Source organism: Stigmatopora argus, chromosome 8 (genome assembly GCF_051989625.1).
Source record: "Stigmatopora argus isolate UIUO_Sarg chromosome 8, RoL_Sarg_1.0, whole genome shotgun sequence".
Lineage (NCBI taxonomy): Eukaryota > Metazoa > Chordata > Actinopteri > Syngnathiformes > Syngnathidae > Stigmatopora > Stigmatopora argus.
Genome location: NC_135394.1, coordinates 13,863,528 through 13,877,091, shown reverse-complemented (window position 1 = coordinate 13,877,091; position 13,564 = coordinate 13,863,528). Strand labels below are relative to the sequence as shown.

The 13,564-nt window shown below is 34.8% G+C and overlaps 1 protein-coding gene and 1 pseudogene across 1 annotated transcript; both read left to right on the top strand.

Moving 5' to 3' along the window:
- Positions 1 to 871: 871 nt before the first annotated feature.
- usp46 (ubiquitin specific peptidase 46) lies at positions 872 to 12,478 on the top strand. Its single transcript, XM_077607806.1, has 9 exons — positions 872 to 1,396; positions 2,589 to 2,669; positions 9,012 to 9,225; positions 9,308 to 9,537; positions 10,110 to 10,186; positions 10,255 to 10,338; positions 10,426 to 10,623; positions 11,514 to 11,592; positions 11,659 to 12,478. Exons 1-9 carry the CDS (start codon positions 1,361 to 1,363, stop codon positions 11,758 to 11,760), a joined length of 1,101 nt encoding a protein of 366 aa, XP_077463932.1. The 5' UTR covers positions 872 to 1,360; the 3' UTR covers positions 11,761 to 12,478.
- Positions 10,678 to 10,795, top strand: LOC144080778 (5S ribosomal RNA; annotated as a pseudogene).
- Positions 12,479 to 13,564: the final 1,086 nt, after the last annotated feature.

Genomic DNA, 13,564 nt, shown 5'->3' with positions numbered 1-13,564 from the left:
CAAAAATAGCAAAACAAATGAGTGCAAGGTCGCGAGGCGCAATTGTTTCCTGGTCAATCACAGGCTGACATACCGTAAGCAAAACTAAAAGCATACCAAACGCGTCCCCCTCCCTCGCGCTCCTTTCCCTTTTGAAGTGGCTTTCATCCTAATTATTTGTTGTTTTCCTTTCTTTTTAAGGGGGCTTCATATTTAAATGCCGAGGAGATAATTGAGAGGGATTGTTGTGGAAGCACAAACAAAAAGGCCTGAGGGTGGGAGAACCCCTACTGAGAAAACACTGCACCTTTTTGAACTCAGCCCGAGGCTGCATCATGCCTTCAGAGAGGATGAATAATGCATCCTGACGCTTGCGGGAAATTAATGTTCAAAATATTCAAGTAGGACAAAGGTAGAAGCAGATGTGAGATTTTTTTTTTTCTGATTTGGTGGGTTCCACAACAATTTTGTTGACAATATTTTGCAAATTCAACCCTCTACGCAAAGTACAGTGAGATAATGGAGAAGATATTTGGCTTAAATTTTTAAACAATGGAAAAATATAAATGGCATGTATCTAAAATATGATTTTAAAAATATTTTTTGTTTTTCTGTCGTGAACTAAGGCAAAAGACAAACTCCTAACACTATGAAATGTAATGGAACAATTAATCTTGTAGAAATTTGAACAAGAATCTTTATTTTAATTAACTTGCTTTCAACACAAAAGTTGCTCTGTTGTATAAAATAAATAATATAATAATACGGGATGAATAAAATTATCTAATCTAATCCAATAAAATAATATATTTTAAAAAGGGCTGATTTTTGTGCAAATGTATTTAAGAAGTATTTTAAGAAGAAAAACAAATGGTTTAAGCCTCACTAAAAGAAAAATATTTTTTTATTGAATCTTTGGAAATTGTTTTAAGTTATTTTTACGTTCGTAATTCATTAACTTTACCGTCATCACTTTTAGACGGCAATGATTGGTTATGGGTCAGCCATCTTTGATAGTGTCGCTCTCTGATTGGCTGAACTCATCTGTCTTTCATTTTCAAACGCCTGAACCAATCACCTTATCAGCAGGTGGGCGGGGTTACATGGCGTCACCACGGAAGCCTTTTTCCGGTTTGTTTGCTAACAAGCTGCCTCGTACGTAACTCGGTCCCACGATGTTATAATTTTATATCTTTTGAGGATGAAGAAGCTTTGTTGCTGAGTCTCTCGGGGTCCTCGCTGCCCGTATGGTGCCGCGGCTGTGGGTCACGACGCCGCCCCGGGGCTTCCTCGTCGTGTGTGGCCTTCCCATTCCACTTGTTTGCCGTCAAAGTCATGTTTCTTTCCTGAAAATGGCGGCCGGGGGTACACTGTGAACTAAATGACTGTCAGAAACATCGCCTCCATTTGTAATATGGTAAGTACTAAGTGCTTTCTTGTCTGCGGTGTTGACCGAAGTGGCCTCTGTGATGACCCGGTTAAGGGCTGTCCAAAGACGGGTAGAGTCAATGAGGAAGATGCGTGGCTAGCTGAGCTCCATTTTAACATGGCGTGACATAGATGCGTGGATGTCCTTAATTGTTTGATTTGTGGACATGGATTGTTGTGATTGTGTTCGAGTTTACGCCAAAGAGCCATAGAAATCGGTCATCTGCGTGGGCGTGATGCGTTCAGGGCGCGATGCGTTCAGGGCGCGATGCGTTCAGGGACGTAGCGGCCACTCAAACACCATCCTGTCACTGTGTGTCATGACGTAATACCGATGGACCGTACCATTTTGAGGGTGACAGAAAGACAGAATTTGACCAAATTAAAGTTTTTTTTGTATGTTTGCCGGTTGAAAACTTATAGTGGTCACATTGCTTTATATGGAACATTTTGTTCAAATTGTTAAAAAAAGGCCAACACTTATTTTTGGGGTTATCATTTAGTTATATATCTGATTTATTATACATCAATCAATATTGTTAATGTCTGGTTTAGTGGTTGTTCTGGATTTGTATAATTTTGTTAGATATTTGCAAATTCTTTCGAGTCAGGTCACCTGGGAACCCTACAAAAATGTACATTTCTTTTTTTTTTTTTAACATTTTAATACTGTTTTTGTTACAGTAGTTTTGATCAATACGGCACCCGAGGACTTGCCTTAATTTTTCACTGAGCACTTGATAATGTATGAAGTTAATTTAACATAAATTATTTTCCCTGTCACAATGTAAAATATTTGATGATAAATGGTTTCTATTATTGTTGTCCTTTGTTCTCCTGTTTGACTGCGGCTATTTAACATTTTTGCTGTCAAACGAAATGCGAACAATGATTTCTGAGACAACAATTGATCAAAAATGCGCTAACGTCGCCGCCACCACTTTTCCCGGCTCGCCGTCTCAAAGCGCCATTCGGCGTCCTCTCCACAAAGCTCGCTTTGAGCTCTGGGCCAGAGATAAGCGCTCGAGACCCGGCAATCATCTGTAAGACACACCCAGACCATTTGGAGTCGATCCGCTTTGGCGTACGTGACCAACGGCACTCTGTGGGAAAGACTGCAACCGTGGCTAATCTTTCTGTTTTATTTATTTATTTATTCCTTGCTTCTGGTCTTTTTGCAGGGCACCAATGCCTCCGCTCTGGAGAAGGACATCGGCCCTGAGCAGTTCCCCATCAATGAACACTACTTTGGCTTGGTCAACGTGAGTATCGCAAACACAAATACGGGCCATTTTCTCCTCAATCAAAAGAATATAAATGCAGTTAATCTGTCTCAGCGTTTAAAAGTCGCCTAAAAAAATACTAGTTTGAACTGGGAGATCACTGAGGATAAAAGTCACATTGGATTGGACGTCAATGGCAGCGAAACTCAATGTCAGTCCTTACAATTGAAACGGATTTAATGCCTGTAGTTGTGAGGGAGGGCTACAAAATAATAATAAAGCCGATAATACCTATATAGTACTACTCCCATGAAGCAAACTTTGCAGAACAAAGAGAGCGTAAAAGTCAAGAAAATCACAATTAAGAGATATTTTGTATTCAAGTTTATTGACAGTAAACAAATATTTGTATGTCATTTGTCTGCAACCTCATTTTGAGCTGCACAACAAAAACATAGTATGGTACAGGCTTTTTTTTCATAAAAAAACGACATAGTATAGTAAGGCTTTTTTTTTCCTTAAAAAACGACATAGTATAGTAAGGCTTTTTTTTCTTAAAAAATGACAGAGTATAGTAAGGCTTTTTTTCTTAAAAAATGACAGAGTATAGTAAGGCTTTTTTTCTTAGAAAAAGACATAGTATAGTAAGGCTTTTTTTTCTTAAAAAACGACATAGTATAGTAAGGCTTTTTTCTTAAAAAATGACATAGTATAGTAAGGCATTTTTTTTCATAAAAAATGACATGGTATAGTAAGGCTTTTTTTTCATAAAAAAGACATAGTATAGTAAGGCTTTTTCATTAAAAAACGACATAGTATAGTATGGCTTTTTTTTCTTAAAAAACGACATAGTAGAGTAAGGCTTTTATTCTTAAAAACGACATAGTATAGTAAGGTTTTTTTCTTAAAAAACGACACAGTATAGTAAGGCTTTTTTTTCTTAAAAAACGACATAGTATAGTAAGGCTTTTTTTCCCTTAAACGACATAGTATAGTAAGGCTTTTTTTCTTAAAAAAATGACAGAGTATAGTAAGGCTTTTTTTTCTTAAAAAACGACATAGTATAGTAAGGCTTTTTTCAAAAAAAAAAAATGACATAGTCTAGTAAGACTTTTTTTTCTTAAAAAACGACATAGTATAGTAAGGCTTTTTTCTTAAAAAATGACATAGTATAGTAAGGCATTTTTTTCATAAAAAATGACATAGTATAGTAAGGCTTTTTTTCATAAAAAAGACATAGTATAGTAAGGCTTTTTCATTAAAAAACGACATAGTATAGTATGGCTTTTTTTTTCTTAAAAAACGACATAGTAGAGTAAGGCTTTTATTCTTAAAAACGACATAGTATAGTAAGGCTTTTTTCTTAAAAAACGACACAGTATAGTAAGGCTTTTTTTTCTTAAAAAACGACATAGTATAGTAAGGCTTTTTTTCCCTTAAACAACATAGTATAGTAAGGCTTTTTTTCTCTTAAAAACGACATAGTATAGTAAGGCTTTTTTTCTTAAAAAACGACATAGTATAGTAAGGCTTTTTTTTCCTTAAACGACATAGTATAGTAAGGCTTTTTTTCTCTTAAAAAACAACATAGTATAATAAGGCTTTTTTTCTCTTAAAAAACGACATAGTATAGTAAGGCTTTTTTTCTCTTAAAAAACGACATAGTATAGTAAGGCTTTTTTTTCTTAAAAAACGACATAGTATAGTAAGGCTTTTTTTCCCTTAAACGACATAGTATAGTAAGGCTTTTTTTCTTAAAAAAATGACAGAGTATAGTAAGGCTTTTTTTCTTAAAAAACGACACAGTATAGTAAGGCTTTTTTTCTTAGAAAAAGACATAGTATAGTAAGGCTTTTTTTTCTTAAAAAACGACATAGTATAGTAAGGCTTTTTTCTTAAAAAATGACATAGTATAGTAAGGCATTTTTTTTCATAAAAAATGACATGGTATAGTAAGGCTTTTTTTTCATAAAAAACGACATAGTAGAGTAAGGCTTTTATTCTTAAAAACGACATAGTATAGTAAGGTTTTTTTCTTAAAAAACGACACAGTATAGTAAGGCTTTTTTTTCTTAAAAAACGACATAGTATAGTAAGGCTTTTTTTCCCTTAAACGACATAGTATAGTAAGGCTTTTTTTCTTAAAAAACGACATAGTATAGTAAGGCTTTTTTCAAAAAAAAAATGACATAGTCTAGTAAGACTTTTTTTTCTTAAAAAACGACATAGTATAGTAAGGCTTTTTTCTTAAAAAATGACATAGTATAGTAAGGCATTTTTTTCATAAAAAATGACATAGTATAGTAAGGCTTTTTTTCATAAAAAAGACATAGTATAGTAAGGCTTTTTCATTAAAAAACGACATAGTATAGTATGGCTTTTTTTTTCTTAAAAAACGACATAGTAGAGTAAGGCTTTTATTCTTAAAAACGACATAGTATAGTAAGGCTTTTTTCTTAAAAAACGACACAGTATAGTAAGGCTTTTTTTTTCTTAAAAAACGACATAGTATAGTAAGGCTTTTTTTCTCTTAAAAACGACATAGTATAGTAAGGCTTTTTTTCTTAAAAAACGACATAGTATAGTAAGGCTTTTTTTTCCTTAAACGACATAGTATAGTAAGGCTTTTTTTCTCTTAAAAAACAACATAGTATAATAAGGCTTTTTTTCTCTTAAAAAACGACATAGTATAGTAAGGCTTTTTTTCTTAAAAAACGACATAGTATAGTAAGGCTTTTTTCTAAAAAAAAAAAATGACATAGTCTAGTAAGACTTTTTTTTCTTAAAAAACGACATAGTATAGTAAGGCTTTTTTCTTAAAAAATGACATAGTATAGTAAGGCATTTTTTTCATAAAAAATGACATAGGATAGTAAGGCTTTTTTTCATAAAAAAGACATAGTATAGTAAGGCTTTTTCATTAAAAAACGACATAGTATAGTATGGCTTTTTTTTTCTTAAAAAACGACATAGTAGAGTAAGGCTTTTATTCTTAAAAACGACATAGTATAGTAAGGCTTTTTTCTTAAAAAACGACACAGTATAGTAAGGCTTTTTTTTCTTAAAAAACGACATAGTATAGTAAGGCTTTTTTTCCCTTAAACGACATAGTATAGTAAGGCTTTTTTTCTCTTAAAAACGACATAGTATAGTAAGGCTTTTTTTCTTAAAAAACGACATAGTATAGTAAGGCTTTTTTTTCCTTAAACGACATAGTATAGTAAGGCTTTTTTTCTCTTAAAAAACAACATAGTATAATAAGGCTTTTTTTCTCTTAAAAAACGACATAGTATAGTAAGGCTTTTTTTCTCTTAAAAAACGACATAGTATAGTAAGGCTTTTTTTTCTTAAAAAACGACATAGTATAGTAAGGCTTTTTTTCCCTTAAACGACATAGTATAGTAAGGCTTTTTTTCTTAAAAAAATGACAGAGTATAGTAAGGCTTTTTTTCTTAAAAAACGACATAGTATAGTAAGGCTTTTTTCTAAAAAAAAAAAATGACATAGTCTAGTAAGACTTTTTTTTCTTAAAAAACGACATAGTATAGTAAGGCTTTTTTCTTAAAAAATGACATAGTATAGTAAGGCATTTTTTTTCATAAAAAATGACATGGTATAGTAAGGCTTTTTTTTCATAAAAAACGACATAGTAGAGTAAGGCTTTTATTCTTAAAAACGACATAGTATAGTAAGGTTTTTTTCTTAAAAAACGACACAGTATAGTAAGGCTTTTTTTTCTTAAAAAACGACATAGTATAGTAAGGCTTTTTTTCCCTTAAACGACATAGTATAGTAAGGCTTTTTTTCTTAAAAAACGACATAGTATAGTAAGGCTTTTTTCAAAAAAAAAATGACATAGTCTAGTAAGACTTTTTTTTCTTAAAAAACGACATAGTATAGTAAGGCTTTTTTCTTAAAAAATGACATAGTATAGTAAGGCATTTTTTTCATAAAAAATGACATAGTATAGTAAGGCTTTTTTTCATAAAAAAGACATAGTATAGTAAGGCTTTTTCATTAAAAAACGACATAGTATAGTATGGCTTTTTTTTTCTTAAAAAACGACATAGTAGAGTAAGGCTTTTATTCTTAAAAACGACATAGTATAGTAAGGCTTTTTTCTTAAAAAACGACACAGTATAGTAAGGCTTTTTTTTTCTTAAAAAACGACATGGTATAGTAAGGCTTTTTTTCCCTTAAACGACATAGTATAGTAAGGCTTTTTTTCTCTTAAAAACGACATAGTATAGTAAGGCTTTTTTTCTTAAAAAACGACATAGTATAGTAAGGCTTTTTTTTCCTTAAACGACACAGTATAGTAAGGCTTTTTTTTTCTTAAAAAACGACATAGTATAGTAAGGCTTTTTTTCCCTTAAACGACATAGTATAGTAAGGCTTTTTTTCTCTTAAAAAACGACATAGTATAGTAAGGCTTTTTTTTCTTAAAAAACGACATAGTATAGTAAGGCTTTTTTTCCCTTAAACGACATAGTATAGTAAGGCTTTTTTTCTTAAAAAAATGACAGAGTATAGTAAGGCTTTTTTTCTTAAAAAAACGACATAGTATAGTAAGGCTTTTTTCTAAAAAAAAAATGACATAGTCTAGTAAGACTTTTTTTTCTTAAAAAACGACATAGTATAGTAAGGCTTTTTTCTTAAAAAATGACATAGTATAGTAAGGCATTTTTTTCATAAAAAATGACATAGTATAGTAAGGCTTTTTTTCATAAAAAAGACATAGTATAGTAAGGCTTTTTCATTAAAAAACGACATAGTATAGTATGGCTTTTTTTTTCTTAAAAAACGACATAGTAGAGTAAGGCTTTTATTCTTAAAAACGACATAGTATAGTAAGGCTTTTTTCTTAAAAAACGACACAGTATAGTAAGGCTTTTTTTTTCTTAAAAAACGACATAGTATAGTAAGGCTTTTTTTCCCTTAAACGACATAGTATAGTAAGGCTTTTTTTCTCTTAAAAACGACATAGTATAGTAAGGCTTTTTTTCTTAAAAAACGACATAGTATAGTAAGGCTTTTTTTTCCTTAAACGACATAGTATAGTAAGGCTTTTTTTCTCTTAAAAAACAACATAGTATAATAAGGCTTTTTTTCTCTTAAAAAACGACATAGTATAGTAAGGCTTTTTTTCTCTTAAAAAACGACATAGTATAGTAAGGCTTTTTTTCTCTTAAAAAACGACATAGTATAGTAAGGCTTTTTTTCATTAAAAATGACAGTATAGTAAGGCTTTTTTTCATTAAAAAAACAACATTGTATAGTAAGGCTTTTTTTCATTTAAAAAACTACATAGTATAGTAAGGCTTTTTTTCTCTTAAAAAACAACATAGTATAATAAGGCTTTTTTTCTCTTAAAAAACGACATAGTATAGTAAGGCTTTTTTTCTCTTAAAAAACGACATAGTATAGTAAGGCTTTTTTTCTCTTAAAAAACGACATAGTATAGTAAGGCTTTTTTTCATTAAAAATGACAGTATAGTAAGGCTTTTTTTCATTAAAAAAACAACATTGTATAGTAAGGCTTTTTTTCATTTAAAAAACTACATAGTATAGTAAGGCTTTTTTTCTCTTAAAAAACGACATAGTATATAGTAAGGCTTTTTTTCTCTTAAAAAACGACATAGTATAGTAAGGCTTTTTTTCATTAAAAATGACAGTATAGTAAGGCTTTTTTTCATTAAAAAAACAACATTGTATAGTAAGGCTTTTTTTCATTTAAAAAACGACATAGTATAGTAAGGCTTTTTTTCTTAAAAAACGACATAGTATAGTAAGGCTTTTTTTCTTAAAAACGACATAGTATAATAAGGCTTTTTTACTTAAAATTTCTAATTTCTAAAACTTCTACATAGCACATTTTATACTATATATTTACTCTAGTGAAACAAACTTTGCAGAACAAAGAGATCGTAAAAGTCAAGAAAATCACAATCAAGAGATATTTTGTATTCAAGTTTATTGACAGGAAACAAATATTTGTATGTCATTTGTCTGCAACCTCATTTTGAGCTGCACAACAGAAAAATGGTTTTGCTAATAACCCTCCTCTATGACTTTAATATGGGATAGCTTTATTGGGGGGCTGAAAAATGACAATTTTTCCCTCTTTAAACACGAGCTACTCAACTAGCATCCAAAAATATGAGGTCTAGACATCTAAAATAGTAAATATGGACTAGACGGGTTCCTAAACTGCAAAATAGAGCAGAAACATAATTTAATTTGTCACTTTCGGACATCATTTATGAGCTGGAATGCACTGAATATGTAAAATAAATGATAACGGACTTCCTAATAACTGACTCAGACGCCATTTTGGCTCTCCCTTAACATAACTAACACATTTTTTCTTCTTCCCCTAAGTTCGGCAACACGTGCTACTGCAACTCGGTGTTGCAGGCGCTCTACTTCTGCCGGCCCTTCCGCGAGAACGTGCTGTCCTACAAGGCCCAGCAGAAGAAGAAGGAAAACCTGCTCACGTGCCTGGCCGACCTCTTCCATTCCATCGCTACGCAGAAGAAGAAGGTGGGCGTCATCCCGCCCAAGAAGTTCATCTCGCGCCTGCGCAAGGAGAACGGTGAGAGGACGTTTGGCGGCATCGTCGGGGGAAGGAAAGTTCCTCGCTAATAACACGGGCGGCGCTCTTGGCGTCACCGCAGACCTGTTTGACAACTACATGCAGCAGGACGCCCACGAGTTCCTCAACTACCTGCTGAACACGGTGGCGGACATCCTGCAGGAGGAGAAGAAGCAGGAGAAACAGAACGGGCGGCTGAAGAACAACGGCGCCCACGCCGAGGCCGAGGAGAATAAGACGGAGCCCACGTGGGTGCACGACATCTTCCAAGGCACGCTGACCAACGAGACGCGATGCCTCAACTGCGAGACGGTAAAAACGGCGATCGAATTTGAATTTCGTCTTGGGTGTCAAATTCAGTTTTGCTGTGAGGGCAGTCCATATTCAGGCCAAGTAATATGCTAGTTACAGTCTAAAGCACATGTGTCAAAGTGGCGGCCCGGGGGCCAAATCTGGCCCGCCGCATCATTTTGTGTGGCCCGGGAAAGTAAATCAAGAGTGCCGACTTTCTGTTTTAGGATCAAATTACAATGAAGAGTATAGATGTATATTACATTTCCTCATTTTCCCCCTCTTAAATCAATAATTGTAATTTTTTTAATCATTTTTTTAGTTCAAAAATCATTTTGTAAAATCTAAAAAAAAATATTTAAAAAAAAAAAAAGCTAAAATAAACATTGTTTTAGATCTATAAAAAACTGAATATTCAGGGATTTCAACCCATTTATAAAAAATAATCTAAATATTATATCTAAAATGGTCCGGCTTACATGCAATCGAGTTGAGGTTAACGCGGCCCGCGAACCAACCCGAGTTTAACACCCCTGGTCTAAAGGTTTAAAGTTTTTTTCTTTATTCAAGCTCAACTTGACATGTTTTGGTAGATCAGCAGCAAAGACGAGGACTTCCTCGACCTCTCGGTGGACGTGGAGCAGAACACTTCCATCACGCATTGTCTCAGGTAGCTTTTCTTCCCCGATATTGGAAAGTAGGCCGGATGGAATGACGGACCGCCGCTTGTCTCCGCAGGGACTTCAGCAACACGGAGACGCTGTGCAGCGAGTACAAGTACTACTGCGAGATGTGCTGCAGCAAGCAGGAAGCGCAGAAACGGTCAGTCGGCGTTCCAATCTTTTCCGTGCCGATAGCCGCGAGCCGCTCGTCCTCCATTGAGGTCCAATGGCGTGCGTTTGCCCGCAGGATGTGCGTCAAAAAGCTTCCCATGATCCTGGCCCTGCACCTGAAGCGCTTCAAGTACATGGAGCAGCTGCATCGCTACACCAAGCTGTCCTATCGCGTGGTCTTCCCCCTGGAGCTCCGCCTCTTCAACACTTCCGGAGACGCCGTCAACCTGGACCGCATGTACGACCTGGTGGCGGTGGTGGTCCACTGTGGCAGGTAATGGAAGAATCTTGCTAATTGGTTTCATAGCAGATCTCATGTGCTAGTTGGGCTTATGGCATATTACCCTGGAAACACCTGATCACGTCTGATCTTGGAAGGTAAGCAGGGTTGGGTCTGGTTAGTACTTGGATGGGAGACCACCTGGGAATACCAGGTGCAGTAAGCTCTTATGTTAACAAGGGGAATTAGCTCAGTAGTTAGTGCGTCAGCCTCGCAGCCTCACAACTCTGGCGTCCGTGGGTTCAAATCCTGGCCTCGGCATACCAGAATCAGTGGCCAGCCGATCATCTTTTTTTTTTTTAAACGATAATGTATACTAAAGATTTTTTCTTAAAAAACAACGACCATGTATAGTAAGGCTTTTTCCTTAAAAAACGAAATATTATAGCAAGGCGTTTTTTTTTTTTCCTTAAAAAAGACCATGTATAGTAAGTTTTTTTTTTTTAAACGACATAGTATAGTAAGGCGTTTTTATTTTAAAAAAAGACCATTTATAGTAAGGCTTTTCCCCCCTAAAAAACGACCATGTATCAGTGGCCAGCCGATCATAGGGCAAACTCCACACAGAACCGACCAAGATTTTTTACCCAGATTCGCCAGAGCTGTGAAGCTGCGAGGCTGATGCACTTACTACTGAGCTAATATCCTTGCTAACATAAGTTCTTACAGCACCTGGTATTCCCTGGTAGTCTCCCATCCAAGTACTAACCAGGCCCGACCCTGCTTACCTCCCAAGATCAGACGTTGTCAAGGTAGTATGCCGTAAGCCCAACTAGGACATTATGAGTAGCACCTATATTTGAGCAAAACAAAACTTGGACATGTTAAGTGCATTTTTTTGAAGTAATGGCAGGAAACTTATCTTTTTGTGTGTATTTACTCAGCGGTCCAAACCGAGGGCATTACATCACCATCGTGAAGAGTCACGGTTTCTGGCTGCTGTTCGACGACGACATCGTGGAGGTGCGTCACCCCCGCGCGTCTTTGTCCGCTCGCCGTGTTTCGCTCAATGGCCGTCTTCTCTCCTAGAAAATCGACGCCCACGCCATCGAGGAGTTTTACGGACTCACCTCAGACATCTCCAAGAACTCCGAGTCGGGATACATCCTCTTCTACCAGTCCAGAGAGTGACTCCGCCTCCACCTCACCAAGACCACGCCCCCACGTGTGCCAATCCCCGCCGAACTTCCTTTTTAACGGACTTCACCTGCATCTGACCGCACTTTATTCCAAACCAAGTACTGTCAAAAGTTGACATTCCTATGCATTTTTTAAAGGTTTTAAAGTCATATTTACATATCATTTTGGCCGGCAAAGTACGGAGTTGGATGACACTACACTTTTACGTGTGCCGTAGATTGGATTATTTATTGAATTTATTTATTTCTACGAGCGTAGCACTAACCAAGACACTAGCAGGATTCGAGTGGTTTTTTTTGGCCATTGAACGCAATTTTTTGTGTGAACATTTTTGTGGATAATTTTCCTAACATTGATTATTTTTTGCCGTAAAACAGCATTTCAACATCTCTTGGTTTTTCCACTTTGTGCCAAACTGATGTTGACCTCCTCGTGTGTAAACTTGTACTTGTGGTTTAGTTTAGGGATAAACTATGACATTATTTTTTTAAAATAGGCGTCTAATTGAGTGCTGTTTTTCCTCCTCAACCGGTAACAAAAGTTTCTTGTAACGCGATTGATCAAGAAAGAGTGATCGCATTGTTTAAGACTGTGACGTGGACATGACGCCACAAGCGGGGTCTGATTGGCTGTCAGCTAAAAGTGCACTTTATTTATTGGCGGAGAGATGGTTGCTAACACACACGATCTCAATAAAAGTGAACTTCAATGGCAGTCTGGTCTGCGTTTCTTGTTGTTTAAGTCTTTGCTTAAAATTGGGCATTTTTAATCCCGAAAAGACTGTACAGTAAGGCTTTTTTTTCCTCAAAAAACGACAGGAGAGTAAGGCTTTTTTTCTCCAAAAACGACATGGTATAGTAAGGCTTTTTTCCCAAAACACGACATAGTATAGTATGGCTTTTTTTTCTCAAAAAACGACATAGTATAGTAAGGCTTTTTTTCTTTAAAAAACGACATAGTATAGTAAGGCTTTTTGTTCTCAAAAACCCACATAGTAATAAGGCTTTTTTTTCTAAAAAAACGACATAGTATAGTAAGGCTTTTTTTTCTCAAAAAACGACATAGTATAGTAAGGCTTTTTTCTAAAAACACGACATAGTATAGTGAGGCTTTTTTTCCTCAAAAAACGACATAGTATAGTAAGGCTTTTTTTTCTCAAAAAACGACATAGTATAGTAACGCTTTTTTTCTAAAAAAAAACGACATAGTATAGTAAGGCTTTTTTCTCCAAAAACGACATAGTATAGTAGGGCTTTTTTTCCTCAAAACACGACATAAATAGTAAGGCTTTTTTTTCTCAAAAAACGACATAGTATAGTAAGGCTTTTTTTCTCAAGAAACGACATTGTATAGTAAGGATTTTTTCTTTTAAAAACGACATGGTATAGTAAGGCTTTTTTTAAAAAATTTAACGACATAGTATAGTAAGGCTTTTTTTCTCAAAACAGGACATAGTATAGTAAGGCTTTTTTTCTTAAAAAACTACATAGTATAGTAAGGCTTTTTTCTCAAAAAATGACATAGTATAGTAAGGCTTTTTTTCAAAAAAAAAAACGACATAGTATAGTAAGGCTTTTTTCTCCAAAAACGACATAGTATAGTAAGGCTTTTTTTCTTTAAAAAAAACGACATAGTATAGTAAGGCTTTTTTCTCCAAAAACGACATAGTATAGTAAGGCTTTTTTTCTTTAAAAAAAACGACATAGTATAGTAAGGCTTTTTTTCTCAAAACACGACATAGTATAGTAAGGCTTTTTTTCTCAAAAAACGACATAGTATAGTAAGGCTTTTTTTC